The sequence below is a fragment of the Strix uralensis genome, chromosome 17 (assembly GCF_047716275.1).
Source record: "Strix uralensis isolate ZFMK-TIS-50842 chromosome 17, bStrUra1, whole genome shotgun sequence".
Lineage (NCBI taxonomy): Eukaryota > Metazoa > Chordata > Aves > Strigiformes > Strigidae > Strix > Strix uralensis.
The window spans coordinates 1,418,357-1,432,454 of NC_133988.1; the positions used below are offsets into that span (position 1 = coordinate 1,418,357).

The following is a 14,098-nucleotide window of genomic DNA, read 5'->3' on the forward strand; positions in this document are numbered from 1 at the left end:
ATTCTCAGTTTCTCCAGATCTCTGGACTGAAAGATGAAAATGAGATAAAACTGCTTCATGTTGGTTATATGAAATACAATCAGAAATTAAATAGGAAAGCAAACCACAAATGCCATCTGGAGACAAGCATCAAATCCCACCCTGTTCAGCTTCCTATACTGTTAATTAAAACATGAACTCTAGTCCAAACCTGAGGACTAGCATATCCACTCTGGTAAATTCTCATTACACACTTTTGAAAGGGAAAGTATTACTTTCAGAAGCACCAAAGGGTGTTGATGGATGCACCATCAGCTTCGGACATGTCCACAAGCCTGTTCCTTTCTCACAGCAGTCAGTGCAATGAAAGGCTTGTGACCACCCAGGCTGGGTCAGTGCTGGTCATACCTCGCACTGCAGGAGGGCCAAGGGGCACAGCAGGTACCTGTACATGCTCCCTTCCATCACCCTGTGGGGAGAGATGGGAACTGGCATCTCCTGAAGAGCTGAGAAGTACCAGGCAGCTGTGAACATCAACCTTTTTCACTGCTGCAGGGTGCGCGCCAGTGTCCTAAAGCAGAAGAGGATACGACTGGCTACTGGAAGCCCATCAGCCTTCGGAAAGTGGTGCTGGAGAAGGGCTCTGCTCTCAGCACGGCTGGATTAGCTTGTTAGTGTTTGGGGATCTTATTCATGCCTTCAGGCAGGAGCCAAATTACAGAATAGAGCATGGTACAAAGAGCCCTGAGTCAGCCTTAACATCTTCAGTGTCTAATTCCTTGTCAGCTCCAGTCTCTGAAGGCAGAGCTGCAAAACACACATAGGCAATAGGTGGAATTTATCACAGTGACATTCATTAACAACATCTCGATGACACTTAGATCTTGAAGAGTTAATAAATGCTGGTAAACATCCTTCTCCTCAATTCAGAGTAGAGGGAGATACAACCCTGAGGACTAACCCAAGGTCATGTATCACAAAATTAAGAGAGAACAAACAAAAACCACTCCTCGAGTCTGCCAGACTAACGCCTTCTCTACTGGACATCTGCAGCAGACGTGCCAAAATAGATTGTTTTAAATGGCCTAAATATGTCCAACGCCTGAAGTGCTGAATGCCCTTAGCAATGTTTCCTTGCTGCCTAAAGGTGTCTGTCAGGAATGCTATTAATAATTGGCTAGAGGTGGGGGTTTGTCTGGGGCTTTGTCTTGAAATGTCCTGTAAAACAGTGACAGACATGGCTCTGCTCCTTCTTTCAGTACCCCTGGCATAAACCTGCAGACAGCTCCTGTAAAGAGCCCCTTGGAGCACCGCCTGCCTCGCAGACCCCAGAGCAGGCACTGGCTGAAACACGGGCAAGTTGCCTGTTGTATTTAGTGCCCATTAAAATTCCTCGTTACAGCTCTCTCCCAGTGTGCAGGCACTGCAGCTGCCGACGTAGGACCTTTCTTCCTCCCCGGTGCAGGGCACGAGCCAGGCAGAGAGCCGGAAGCCAGCGGTGGTGTGTGTCCAGGAGGTGAAATGGGACGTCGTGGGTGTGCAGTTGCTTGGCTGCTGGGAGCAAGCAGCTTTTATTTTAATGCGTTTGAAGAAATCCCTGGTAAGGCCTCCTTCTGAACACTGCTTCAGGGTTCAGTAGACTCCTGTAGACCAAATTAAATGTTCAGAGCTACTAACACAGAACAGGGAAATGAAGAGGCTATTCTATAAAATAATATTTGTACGAGGAAACAACACGCATATGAGATCTAACGGTGTAAACATTCAGCCTTTTCATGTTTATCACAACTGTGATGTTTCATTCAGAAGAAGATGGGAATGAGGAACAGAAAGTTACCTAGGCTGAAGGTAGAGCAGGACCAGTTAGTGAATGACCAGGGGTTGCTTAGTCCAGACAGGCCAGGAAAGAAATCCCAGGATTAGGCCGAACCTCACTTCTGATGAAACAGCATCAACACCCTGGCAGTGTGAAGGCTGCAAAAGACTGAGAAGACTGCAGTCCTGGAGTTTTGTGGGACTGTTATCTTGAAATGGGCTTTGCCTTGGCAAAGCGATGGCAAATCAAACACTGCCATTGGGCACTCTAACTACAACATCATGAGCCCGTGGGACTCTGTTCTGTAGGACTCGGAAAGATTTAGTTGGAGTGTGAGTCCAGCTGATCAGTATCTCCAGGAGACAGAGATCATGGTCTGAGCACAACACTACACTATGAGCTTTACTGACTGAACCTCTGCTTTTCTACACAAATGCTAGTGATCTCCATCGAGAGAAGGCTGTTTTAGCCAGTCCTCCTGCAAAGCCCTTACACTGGTTAAATCCAAACAGACAGGAGGGCCCTGCTGCAGAGAGCCACAGCAAGCAGAAAGGCAATCGTTTGTTAAAGCCATCTGGAAACCCGTTCCAGCAGAAAACAAAATCCTGACCAGACTGTTGGCAAAACTTCCCACATCTCCAGGCCAGGGGCCATCAGCAACATGTCCACACCTCTGACATCTGGGGTCCACAACAAAGATGGTTTCCAAGAAAAATGAATGTAGTGCTCGAAGGCAGTTTGAACGAAGGTTTTTAACAGGGAAATCCCCACTCCTCTCAGGAGGGGACCCGGGCATCTGGGACCAGCGTAGGACCCCCATTGTCCCCTGGAACCCCGTTGCCTGGGCTCCGCCTAGTAACCCTGCTGTTGCCTGGAAACCCAGGCATCTGGGTGCTAGGCTTTGGAGCCATGGCGTGGTGGGTGCTCCTGATGCTGGTGCTGGCCCCCTGGGTCCCTGGGGTGCACACCTGCCTGTTCTGCTTTGGGCCCGCCATTCAGCGGTCACGGCTCTGCCATGAGATTACTGGGGCCCCCGTCAGTGACCCCCGACATCGACAGTGCCTTGAGGCCCTCGTCCAGGCTGCTGTGCCACTTGCCTCTGTCACCGTGGGTGAGTCATGGAACCCCAGGGACACCCAACCCAATGGGGACCCTGCCCAAGGAGCCCCATCCTGACTGGCACCTCCATCCCACCAGGGACCTCCATCCCAAGAGTCTCCCACCCTGAACAGGACCCCCGAGAACCCTCTGGGGTTCCCCACTTCAGCCAAGGCCCTCATACTGACGCCAGCCAGGATTCCAGGCAGTTGGGGACCCCTTTCCTAAACAGGGACCCCAGGGACCCACCCCAGGCAAACACCCTAGGGACTCCCAACCATGCCACAGTGTCCCCACTCCTAACCTGGACCCCAGGGACCTTTGTGAATCCCAACCTTTCCTGAGACTCTGAGAATCACCCAACCCTGGCCAGGGACACCCTGGGGACTTCCTGGGACCCTCTGGCCCTACCTAAGACCTCAGGAATCCCCAGGGATACCTGACCCTTCCCAGTATCCCTAAGCCCTGATCAGGACTCCAGGAACCCCTGGAAACCCCCAGTCCTTACTGGTCCCAGGGTCGAGGCAGCGTGAGGCCCTTCGGGAGATCATCATGGATGCCCTGCATTTTCTGGAGAAGCAGAGGAACATGAGTGAGCAGGGGACGTGGGACATGTGAGGGGGTAGGGCCAGGACATGGGGCACGGGGGATGGGACGTGGAGGCCTTGAATGGGGAGGGTGGTGAAATACAGGCTATGTGGAGGTCTGGGGGCTGTAAGGGGATATTTGGGGAATCTGAGGGTATATGGCCTTCAAGGTATACAGCTTCTGGGGGGTTTTGAGGGGGTATTTGGGGATATATGGGACTCCAGGATGGATATATGGGGTCGAGGTGAATTGTACAGGGGATCTGCGGGGTCCGGGGAGGGTTTATGGGGATTGGGAGGAGCGCACATCGTCTCACCTGGACTGGTGGGACACCCCAGAGTCTTTTGAGGCGTCTCTGCAGGAAGCCGTCAACACAATCTGGGCGAAGCTGAGCCAGCTGGAGGAAGGTACGGGACCAGTGGGGACACCCACCCAGGACTCCCCCCCTGGGGAACCCCTGAGCCCTGGGACCCCCACTCAAGGGACTGTCACAGACATCCCCACCCTGCACATCTACACCCCATGGACCCTCACCCTGGGCACCCCCGTCCTGGAGAAACCCCCAGGGACCCCATCTGGGCTGGACAAGGGCTGAGCCCTGACAGCTCGTCACAGGGATGTGGATGCCCACTGATCCCCAGTCTAATGCTGCTTCCTCCCCACCAGCTCCAGCCTGCGTCCCGCCCTGTGGTGAGTGCCCATCCCGCTGTCTTGCCACCCCCTGTCCCCTAGCACATCTCCCTTCTCCCTGGGACCACGCACTCTCTCCTCCCAGGGTACCAGCCAGCCGCCCGCGTCTTCCAGTGTGCTACCTGCCGCCTCGTGGACTGCCAGTTTCCCCTGGACTGCCCAGGTACGGGGCCGTGGGGGGCCCAGGCATCCACAGCCCCATCCCGGAGCTGGGTGCCTCCCGGGCTCGGGGGCAACCCTCATTTTGCACACATGGGCACGTGGGCAGGGCCCACCGTGAGTGCCAAGGTGCGTGCCCAGCCACCCCCCCGCGAGCCCCAGAGCGCGTGCAGCCACCCAGGAGCGCGGTCATTTCTGTCAGTGACTGAGCAGGTGGGAGCTCACGTGCCTGTCCATGCTCCCAGTGCAGGACACGTGGACCCACGCGGGTGAAGCCATCACACTGCACTGCGACGTGCCCTTTGCCACCCCGTCCGACCTGCCCGTTACCTGGATGTTTGCCAAGGATGTGAGTTGCACAGGCGTGGGCAAGGGTGTACGTAGACATTCGTGAGAGGACTGGGCATGGGTAACAAGGCCTGCGTGCACACAGCTGTGTGCTTGGCGCGAGGACTATCGATAGATACGGGTATTGCTTGTACAGGAGATACGTGTGCTGTCAGCAGCACGTGTGTAAGCACGCACAGGATGCAAGCGAGTGCCCGCCCACGTGCAGGGTGCACTCAAGCAGGAGGCGGGTCACTCGTGTGTTTGCAGATTCATGTGCGCTTGTGCGCACTTGTGTGTGAAGGAAGCGACTTCTCCATGTGCTCTGCTTGTGCAGCCCTGTGTGCACACACACAGGGCACAAGGAGCACGTGTGGGACACAAGGTGCATGCGTGTGCACGAGCAAAGGGTACAAGAAGAATGAAGGGGGCATGATGGGCATGTGCAGGACACGGGTGCCTTTGTGTGCACATGTATGCTGTCTCGTGTACCTGGTGGACCAGGCTGCAGTGATGTGTTCCCCCGTCCCCAGCTGCGCACACAGGATCTGGCAGTGTTTGATGAGCTGCAGGAGAGTGTGGAGGGACCTCTCAGTCTGACCCTCCAGGACCCCGTTCCAGGAACCGTCGCCTGTGTCCTGGGGGTCCTCTCTGAGCCCTTGGTCCGCAAGTACTTCTACCTCAACGGTGAGCCCAGACAGCTGCGTGCCCTGGGGGCAATGAGCAGTGGAGGGTGGAGCAGGACCCCAGACACCTGGGTCCATGGGAGGGGGGTGCATGGGGGTGTGAGCAGGGTGCCAGGACACCACAGGTGGAGTGGAGCAGGTGGTCCCTGACGCACGGCTCCTCTGGGGACAGTGGGGCACGTGGGGTGGCGCAGGGGCCCCCGGACACCTGGGTCCCTGGGGCAGGGAGGTCTGTGGCTGGAGCAGGTGCTGCAGGCACACCTGGTCCCTGGGGGGCAGTGCCCCGTGACCCGAGGTGCCTTGGTCCCCACAGTATCAGGGGGAAGCCTGGAGGCAGAGCAGGAACTCCAGGCCCAGTTCAGAGCTGTGCTGCGCTGGCCCGAACGCAGGACTCCCCTGCACCACATGGCATCGCTGGGGCTGGGGCTGGCACTTGGCTTCATGGCGCTCGTGCTGCTGCTGGTGTGAGTCCTCCTGACCTGGTGAACCTTACCCTGTCATCCCCGTGCTTCTGGGGCTCCCTGCATGGCACTCCCAAACCCCCCTGGACCCTCGATCCCTCGGGATTCCCTACAGATGCAAGGGCTCCCAGGTGTCCAAGGTGGCGCAGAGACTGCCAGGACTCCTAAACTCACAAGGCCCTCTGTTTTCCCCTGGGACTCCCATTGTCCTCTGGCCCATTCCAGGACCCCTCCCTTGCACCCAGGACAACGCCAGGCTGCCTTGCTTCCCCCAAATTCCCTAACTGCCCCTGAGACCCTGCCACTTTTCACCCCTTTTCCCCAGAACCCCCACTGTCCCTTTGCGGGCTGCAGTTACAGTCAGTTGACCCAGTTGCCCCCAGGGTCCCGTACTTTCACCCTTAGACCCATCAGTTGCCCCTAGGGCCCCCCCTATGCCCCATGATTCCCCCCACCCCAGATTTCTCCATTCACCTCCTCTTTCTCCATTCCTCCTTCTGCCTCCCAGGGCCACCTGGCAATGCTGGAGCATCCTAGGCCTCCGTGACACCGGGACATCCCGCAGATCTGGACAACAGGGTCCTCCAGGGGATTCCAGATGCCTGGATTTGCCGTAGGGGAGCTTGACGCGTCGCTCCCTCCCTGAGGACCAAAATTCCTGCAGTTGCTCTTCTTGCATTGGGAGTAGCATGTGTAAATTAAAACAGTCTAAAACCAGAACCGCAGAGTTCTAAATAACTGGATTATGATGGAGATGGAGATCTGGGGGTCTTGGGCTTGCATACAGAAATCTATGGGCTTGCATACAGAAGAACTGGCTACTGGGCAGCACGTAAGCAGTCCAAAAAACAGTTGTGACGCTCCTGACCCTGCAGTCCAACAGCTAGCACTAAGGGAAAGTCAGCTGCGGGAAAGCTTTCTCTTGATACTCATGTATCAGAGACACTAATGTATAATAATGCCTTTATTATGTCATGGCCACTACAAATGCCAAGTTTCTTTCTCCTCCAATTGTTTGCCTAAAAGCATTTTACCACATACGCTTCTACCTCTGTATAACCCAGTTAACTTAAATTTGGATAAATTGCTGCTACAGATTTTTTAGATGTTATGTCTGTAACGAAACAGCCAAACAGTAGAGGAGGAATGCTATAAAGTTCCGTGAAGAAGAGAGTAGAAAAATCCCTTAAGACTGTGATCACGGTATCTCCAGCGCTCTATGTTGCCTTTAAATGTACCTAGACTTACGTTAGAAAAAACAGCTATCAGAACAATATGAAAAAACAGGCTGCAAACACAGTACGCAGAGGTTGCCCATATGCTGTTGGTGCCTTTGGTCCCAAGCAGTTGGTAAAACGCTTCCGGCACCTGGGCTGACATTCCAGCTGTGTTTAACTCTTTGGTGCTGTCAGTGCTGGTGGGGGTTGAGAAGCCTGAGCTGTGATCTCTGGGCTGAAGACCCAGCCTGTGCTCCCCCATCCTGCAGAGGCCGATCCGGACTCAGGCAAGGACCTTCTCCTCCTGCAGTCATCTGGCCACGCGACAGAGCCACCCTGGGCTCATCCTGGAGGCTGCAGCTCCCATTCCTTACCCAAGTAATAATGTTTCCCATTAGGAACACACTGTGGTTTTGTGATTCCCTGCCTATTTCGTCTGCTGCTAACAAGCAGATGTGGAGGGGTGGAAATCCCACTCCTTTCAGTCACAGAGGAAATGCGCCATCCTCTGCATCACCCAGCTTGCCACCACAAGCAGAGGAACCCATGGAAGTGGGGGATAGCAGCCCACAGTCCTCACCCCAAAAGCAAAGTAGATAAGACAGGGGACATGTTTTTGTTACATATGTTTTTTCTTATATATTTCCTGCAAACAAGCAAGAAATCAAGCAAAAGTAGCAGAAGGCTTGTGTGGATGAGCAAGGAGTTCCTGAGTAAACTCAGACATATAAAGGAAGTGTTCAAGAGATGGAGGCAGGGTATGATGGCTGATGGAATGAAGAGCTGCCCGATCATTCAGGGATGGGGCTGAGAAAGCCAAGGCTGGCCTGGAGTTGAATCTGGCAAGAGATGTGAAGGGAAGCAAGAGAGATTTCTACAAGGATGTAAACAAAGGGAATACTAGGGAAAGTGTGGGTCTGCTGCTCAATCCCCATTCAGGGGCCCTGGTGACACAGGACATGGAAAAGGCCGAGGTCATCAACGAGTTCTTCACTTCTATCTTTACTGGGAAGACCAGCCTTCAGGAATCGCAGCCCCAGAAGATCAGGGGAAAAGTCCGAAGCAAGTAAAACGTACTCTTGGTGGAAGAGAATCAGATTAGGGAATACGTAAGCAAACTGGACATATGGAAGTTCATGGGCCCTGATGGAATACACCTGCTAGTGCACTCAATAATCAATTATGGCAAGGGAGAGTGGGGAAAGCCCCGTCCTCAAGGTGGGACACACCCCCTGGAGAGGCCACACCCTTCTTGCAGCAGGCCCCACCCACCAAGACAAGCCACACCCCTCAAAGCCCCCATTTATCCCCTGGTTTGGAAAAGGAAACACAGTGAAGGCTCCACCCCTGTGCTGTGACACACCCCAGGAGAGGCCACAGCCCTACTGGGACAATACTGGGACAAGCCACGCCCCTGTGGTCAGGCCACGCCCCCACCGGGACAGACCCACAGCTGCAGGGGGGGGGGGGGGGGAGAGCAAAGGCTCCGCCCCCTGGGGAGAGGCCACACCCCCGGGAAGGCTCCACCCAGGAGGTTTTAACCCATGAAGGTTAAGGGAGAAATGGGGCAGAAATGGGGCGGATGGGGGTCCCGGGTCACCGGGGCTGCGGTTGAGTGAAGGCCGATGGCAGCCATGGAGCCAGGGGCCGGAAGGACCAGGACCCCGTCGCCTGCGGAGGGGCTCACGGCCGGTCCCGCTCCCCCGCATCTGTGACGTTGTGAGGGGGTGACATCATAATGGGGCAACTCCAGAACCACCGGGCAGGGTTTCCAGGACGATGCTGGAGGGCCACAACAAAGCCCCGCAGCGCCGCAGGGAGAAGCACCTGCCACTGCCTCGGGCTGCAGCAGGGGTGACAGCTCAGCACCAGCCAGCTCTTCATCCTCACGCCCGGAGAGGAAGGTGAGGGAGATGGCTTGTGCCAGCTTCAGCGATCGCTGCCTGGAGGGGAACGGCTGTGACGTGACCATCAGCGTGGACGGCGTCAAGTTCGAGGCTCACAAGACCGTCCTCTGTAGCTGCAGTGACTATTTCAGGTCAGTGCTGGACGCAGGAGGGGATGGGGACAAACGGCATTTCCTGGCCTGGGTCACAGCGCCTGGGGGTATCTCCAGCGCTTCCAACAGCACTGAACTCTCACCCAGCAGCTCCTGTGGTCCTGGTCCCTCCCTGGGCACCAGAAATCACCCCCAGCCCAGCACCGACCAGCAGCTCTGAGGCGGTGCCTGACGAGCCCCGAGGCGGTGCAGGGCTGGCAGCCCTCGGGCATGAGGTTTTCCTTCCCCACAGGCCGTTACTCGCAGCTGCTCTTGCTGAAGCGAGGGGACCCCTCGCCCTGTCGCTCTCTGGCCACAGCCAGAGGCTGTGGCTCCTTTTTACAGCCCCCAGCTTGTCAAACCGGCACTAACCCACTGCCCGGCCTCCCGGCACGGCTACTGCGGGTGCCCACCCTGGTCCCCGGGGAAGGCGGCCCAGGGGATCACGGGGTCCGGGCTTAACCCAGCAAAGCTGGTTTTTCCCCCAGCGCTGCTTTGGTTTTGCAGGGCTTTGTTCAGCAGCAGGTGCAACAGAGCCGAGAAGACAGTATATAGAATCCCCGGCACTTCACCCGACACGATGAGGCTCATCATCAACTACGCCTACACCGGGACAGTGCCGGTCACGGCCGACAATGTGGAGAGTTTGCTCATGGCAGCAGACCAGTTCAATGTCATGGGCATCGTCGGGCTGTGCTGCGAGTTCCTCAAATCCCAGCTCTGCTTGGAAAATTGCATCAGCATCTGGAGGCTCACAGGGTGCTATCACTCTCCCGACCTGCGAGACGCGGCCGACGCGTTCATCCTCCGCCACTTCGCGGAGGTGACCCGGGTGTCCGCGGAGCTGCTCGACCTCTCCGTCCCCGAGCTCAGTCTCCTCGTCGAGCAGGCCGAGCGCGGCGGGACACGAGCCGACGCCGTCTGCGAGGCTGTCGAGAGGTGGGTCGCTCACAACCTGCCCAGACGCCAGCAGCGCCACGCAGCCTTGCAGCAGCCACAGCGCAGCTCCCACGCGCGTGGGTGACGCGGCACCAATCCCAGACAACGTCCGTCCTCCTGGTTTTCTCTACTTGGATGAATTTCACCTCTTCGACCTACAGTGAAACATGACATGATAAGTCCGTATGGTGGTTTCTGTTGTGTGGGGTTTTTTTCCCTTCTTTTAAACCAACTAGAACACACCCCATGAGAGGAACAATTGCTTGGAGGTTGGGTAGGTTGTTCTTGTGTATTAACCCCATTTGTGCCATGACAAGCAGCACCTTCCACTAACAGGTTACAGCCATTTCTCCGGTGGTGCCTCCATAGCAATCGCAGCAACCCTCACTGCACACAGCCTGCGCCTTCTCCTGAAAAGCCCATGGAATAACACAAGGAAAACACAATGATAAGGGCTTGAACACTCCTCACTGGCTGAGAATTTGGTTGCAGTTTCAAGAGATTGTCTGTATTTCCTTTTTTCAGAGTGTTTACAGACCCCTGAATCTCCAGTGTCGCCATCATTCAAAGCCGGCGAGAGACCCCACTGCCGGCCCTTGGAGAAAGCCAGAGCAGGGACCAAACCCAGCCAGGGCAGCAGGGGAAGCCCAGGAGATCACAACAGACCCAGATGCCGAGTTACCAGCAGACCTGGCAAACCCATCACTGCCCTGTCATAGAGTCACAGGATGGTTTGGGTTGGAAGGGACCTTAAAGACCATCCAGTCCCACGCCCTGGCACGGGCAGGGACACCTTCCACTAGCCCAGGTTGCCCAAAGCCCCGTCCAGCCTGGCCTTGAACCCTTCCAGGGAGGGGGCAGCCACAGCTTCTCTGGGCAACCTGTGCCAGGGCCTCACCACCCTCACAGGGAAGAATTTCTTCCTTAGATCTAATCTAAATCTTCCCTCTGTCAGTTTAAAACCGGTACCCCTCGTCCTGTCTCTACACCCCTGATCAAGAGTCCCTCCCCCCTTTCCTGTAGCCCCTTTCAGTCCTGGGAGGCCGCTCTAAGGTCTCCCCGGAGCCTTCTCTTCTCCAGCTGAACACCCCCAACTCTCTCAGCCTGTCCTCACAGGGGAGGTGCTCCAGCCCCTCGAGCATCTTCGTGGCCTCCTCTGGACCCTCTCGAGCTGGGGGATCCCCTCTGAGGTCCCCAGAGCTGGACACAGCACTGCAGGGGGGGGTCTCACCAGAGCTGAGCAGGGGGGAGAATCCCCTCCCTCGACCTGCTGCCCACACTGCTCTGGACACAGCCCAGGACACGGTTGGCTTTCTGGGCTGCAAGTGCACGTTGCTGGCTCACAGTCACTGTTTCTTACATGAAATGTGTCTTTAAGTCATTTAATCTTTCTATAGTCATTTCCCCATCTACAAAGGGACATAACAAACCTTATTGTCCTTTATAAAGGATGAGAAGGGCTGTATGAAAAAAAGTCACATTTTTATCACTATTGTTACTATTAACCTAACATAAGCAAGATGATTTGTCAAATGACGGGTTTAATGACACATACTTATCAGAAGTTAAGTAGTGACACTGGCAGAAAAGCCCCATATACTACTTTCTACAGTTGGTCACACTGACAAAAACAAGGCTTGTTTAATACAGAAATGTCCCTGATAAATTCTGGAACTTCCCCACAGAGCAAAAGCTTTGTATAATCCCTTAATGAGGAGCAGAAGACCAACCCAGGACGGACATTACCCAATTTAAAAGTTGATACGACTCCGGGGTCACCCATCACAAGCGTGAAAACACGCCTGACACATTTTCCCCGCAGGAGCTCCATGAGCACAGACGGCACCAACAACCTCTGCCACTGCTTTCAGCACGTGGAGAAAGAAACACCCACGTTTGGATAAATCCATCAGCAGCCCGGCTGTTCAGGAAAAGCCAGGCTGCCAAACTCGGTGTCGAGAGCAGCAATGGGCTAAGGCAGTCAGAGGGTGAGCGTGGGCGTTACAAACTGCTGCTATGAACCGCCCCGCTGTGAAATCCAGTCGATGTTCAGCCTGTGACTGGGTTCATCACGCTGTGCTTGTGCCACATCGAAGAGAGGAGCTGAGAAGATGTAAAACCAAGGGAGGAGGTGTTGCTTTCAGAGTTAAGTTGCTGAATTTGGCAAGATACATGGACCTTCGGTCCCCTTAATATGTGAGCAGAGCAAATTTTCACACTTACTGAATCAAACTGTACACACCGCGCCGCTTTATCCCTCGAGCTCAGTTCCTGACTAAGTCATGATCACCACTAAGTGCAGCCCAGTTTTTCACTCACGTCAAACAGTTAAAAGAGAACATTGCAAAGGAGACATCTCTGTCCACTTTGCACGGTACAGCATCAGCTCTTGTGTGAGGCAGAACTGGCACAGGCTGTGCGATGCACTGCAAGGAGCACTGCTACAGAGCACTTCTGTCCAATTCAGTAGCTCAGTAGGCTCTAATTTAAGGTTACATTTAAATGCACAATAACATACGAAATGATACAGAATCTTACTGCAAGTAAGATGATTTTAGGCCTTCATATACTTAGTATTGCTTTTTCCCCCAGCCAGTACCTTTACTTGTTAGATTTAACCCAGAGAGCACTTAAGTAATGTTTGTTTCTCTAACAGTCTCACCAGACAGAGAGGAAACTGCTCATTCAGCATCATTCTGCCCATCTCTGCCCACCGGGGCACCCTGCGACCTTGGAGACGTCTCTGACTTAAGCACAGGGGTGACCTGCTGCCGGTCCCAGCCCGCCTGCCAGCTCCTCCACACAGGGCAGCAAACAGTCCTGTCCATGTGAACTCTTTCCGCCCGCTCCAAAAATGGAACCAGCAGGGGTTGCCTGGGTGGAGCACAGCGGGCGCGGCTCCATCCCAACACCCCTGTCTGGATTTGCACTTCACACGTGATAGGGAGAAACCTTACAGAAATCTTTCATGAAAGGTTCATTTAGATAGTTGACTATGATAATGGGTTTTATTTGCATCCAATTTTAGTTATATAAAGGTTGGGCAAGGGTGTTTAAGAAAAAAGCATCACAGGCAATATTGTCTCCTCCTTCCTACAAAAAATAAGATCATGATCTGGAAAGGCACCTGCTGAGCTGACAGTTTATTACAGAGAGAGAACAGTGATAAGAGCAAAAGGATAAGGGCAACTGGTTAGAAGTACTGCTGTTCACTAACATACACCCAGCTGTCTCCTCCGCTCCAGCCGATGCCTCTTCTGGCTTACCTGACTGTACCTCCCACGTTTATTTGATGAATAAACAACAAAAATATACCAGTCGGCTGACCTGGCATAGTCACAGTTCTTATTTTTCAAACACAGCATTTTTTCCCCTTTCTCCTATCACAGTTCTCACCAGTGGAAGTGCTGACCGAGAGCACAGAGTTACCCAAACAGTTTTAAAACTCACAGTGCTGATACTGTATGTCTTAGCTGCAAGACCTCACACAGCAGTCTACCTCTGCACTAGCAACACTTGCGCTACCCAGGAAAAATTGCTTTGCTTACTTGTGAGAAAAAGAAGATCTTTTGCTTCCAGCAGCAGACACGTGGTGTTCAGGCACTAAATACTGCGCATGCCTCTTGAAGAGCTGAAATCAGTTTCACTCCCTGGAAAGAAGGGAAGAGTAAAAACATGATGGAAATTAGAACTCAAAGACTCTTTGCCAAATCACAGTGAATCACAAGCATCCTTCCTTTGCCCGTCCCCCCGCTGCAGAAGCCACGTCAGGACTCGGCTGGGACCGTTTGCTGTGACGACCTGTTGGCTTTCTCCCAGCCACCAACGCATGTGGCTGGATTAGGCTCAGAATACTTCAACCAGGGAATCAGAAAGCTGTTGTAAACACTGGCATCAATAATACAGATTGTCATTTAAAAGCAGAGCACATAAAAAAACCCTCCTAAGGGAAGATTCTGAATGGCCTCTTCCACATACACAGTATTTCTTTCTGTGGAGGTAAAGCCAGCTGAAAACCACAGGAAACAGCCAGGAAGAGCAGAAAATTCGCTGCAGTAAATACACAAATTGCAAAGCATGTCCTAGCTTGACCTCACACA

General features: G+C 54.1%; 2 protein-coding genes across 2 annotated transcripts; both read left to right on the top strand.

Annotated features, from left to right (window-relative positions):
• Positions 1–2,704: 2,704 nt before the first annotated feature.
• Positions 2,705–5,811, top strand: LOC141951243 (sperm acrosome membrane-associated protein 6-like). The gene is made up of 8 exons (XM_074887244.1): positions 2,705–2,906; positions 3,411–3,485; positions 3,820–3,888; positions 4,148–4,171; positions 4,257–4,334; positions 4,576–4,679; positions 5,191–5,344; positions 5,657–5,811. Exons 1-8 carry the CDS (start codon positions 2,705–2,707, stop codon positions 5,809–5,811), a joined length of 861 nt encoding a protein of 286 aa, XP_074743345.1.
• Positions 5,812–9,521: 3,710 nt separating this feature from the next.
• On the top strand, positions 9,522–10,127 carry LOC141951234 (kelch-like protein 10). Its single transcript, XM_074887212.1, has one exon. The coding sequence runs from the start codon at positions 9,640–9,642 to the stop codon at positions 10,081–10,083; it is 444 nt and encodes a 147-aa protein (XP_074743313.1). The 5' UTR covers positions 9,522–9,639; the 3' UTR covers positions 10,084–10,127.
• The last annotated feature ends 3,971 nt before the right edge of the window (positions 10,128–14,098 follow it).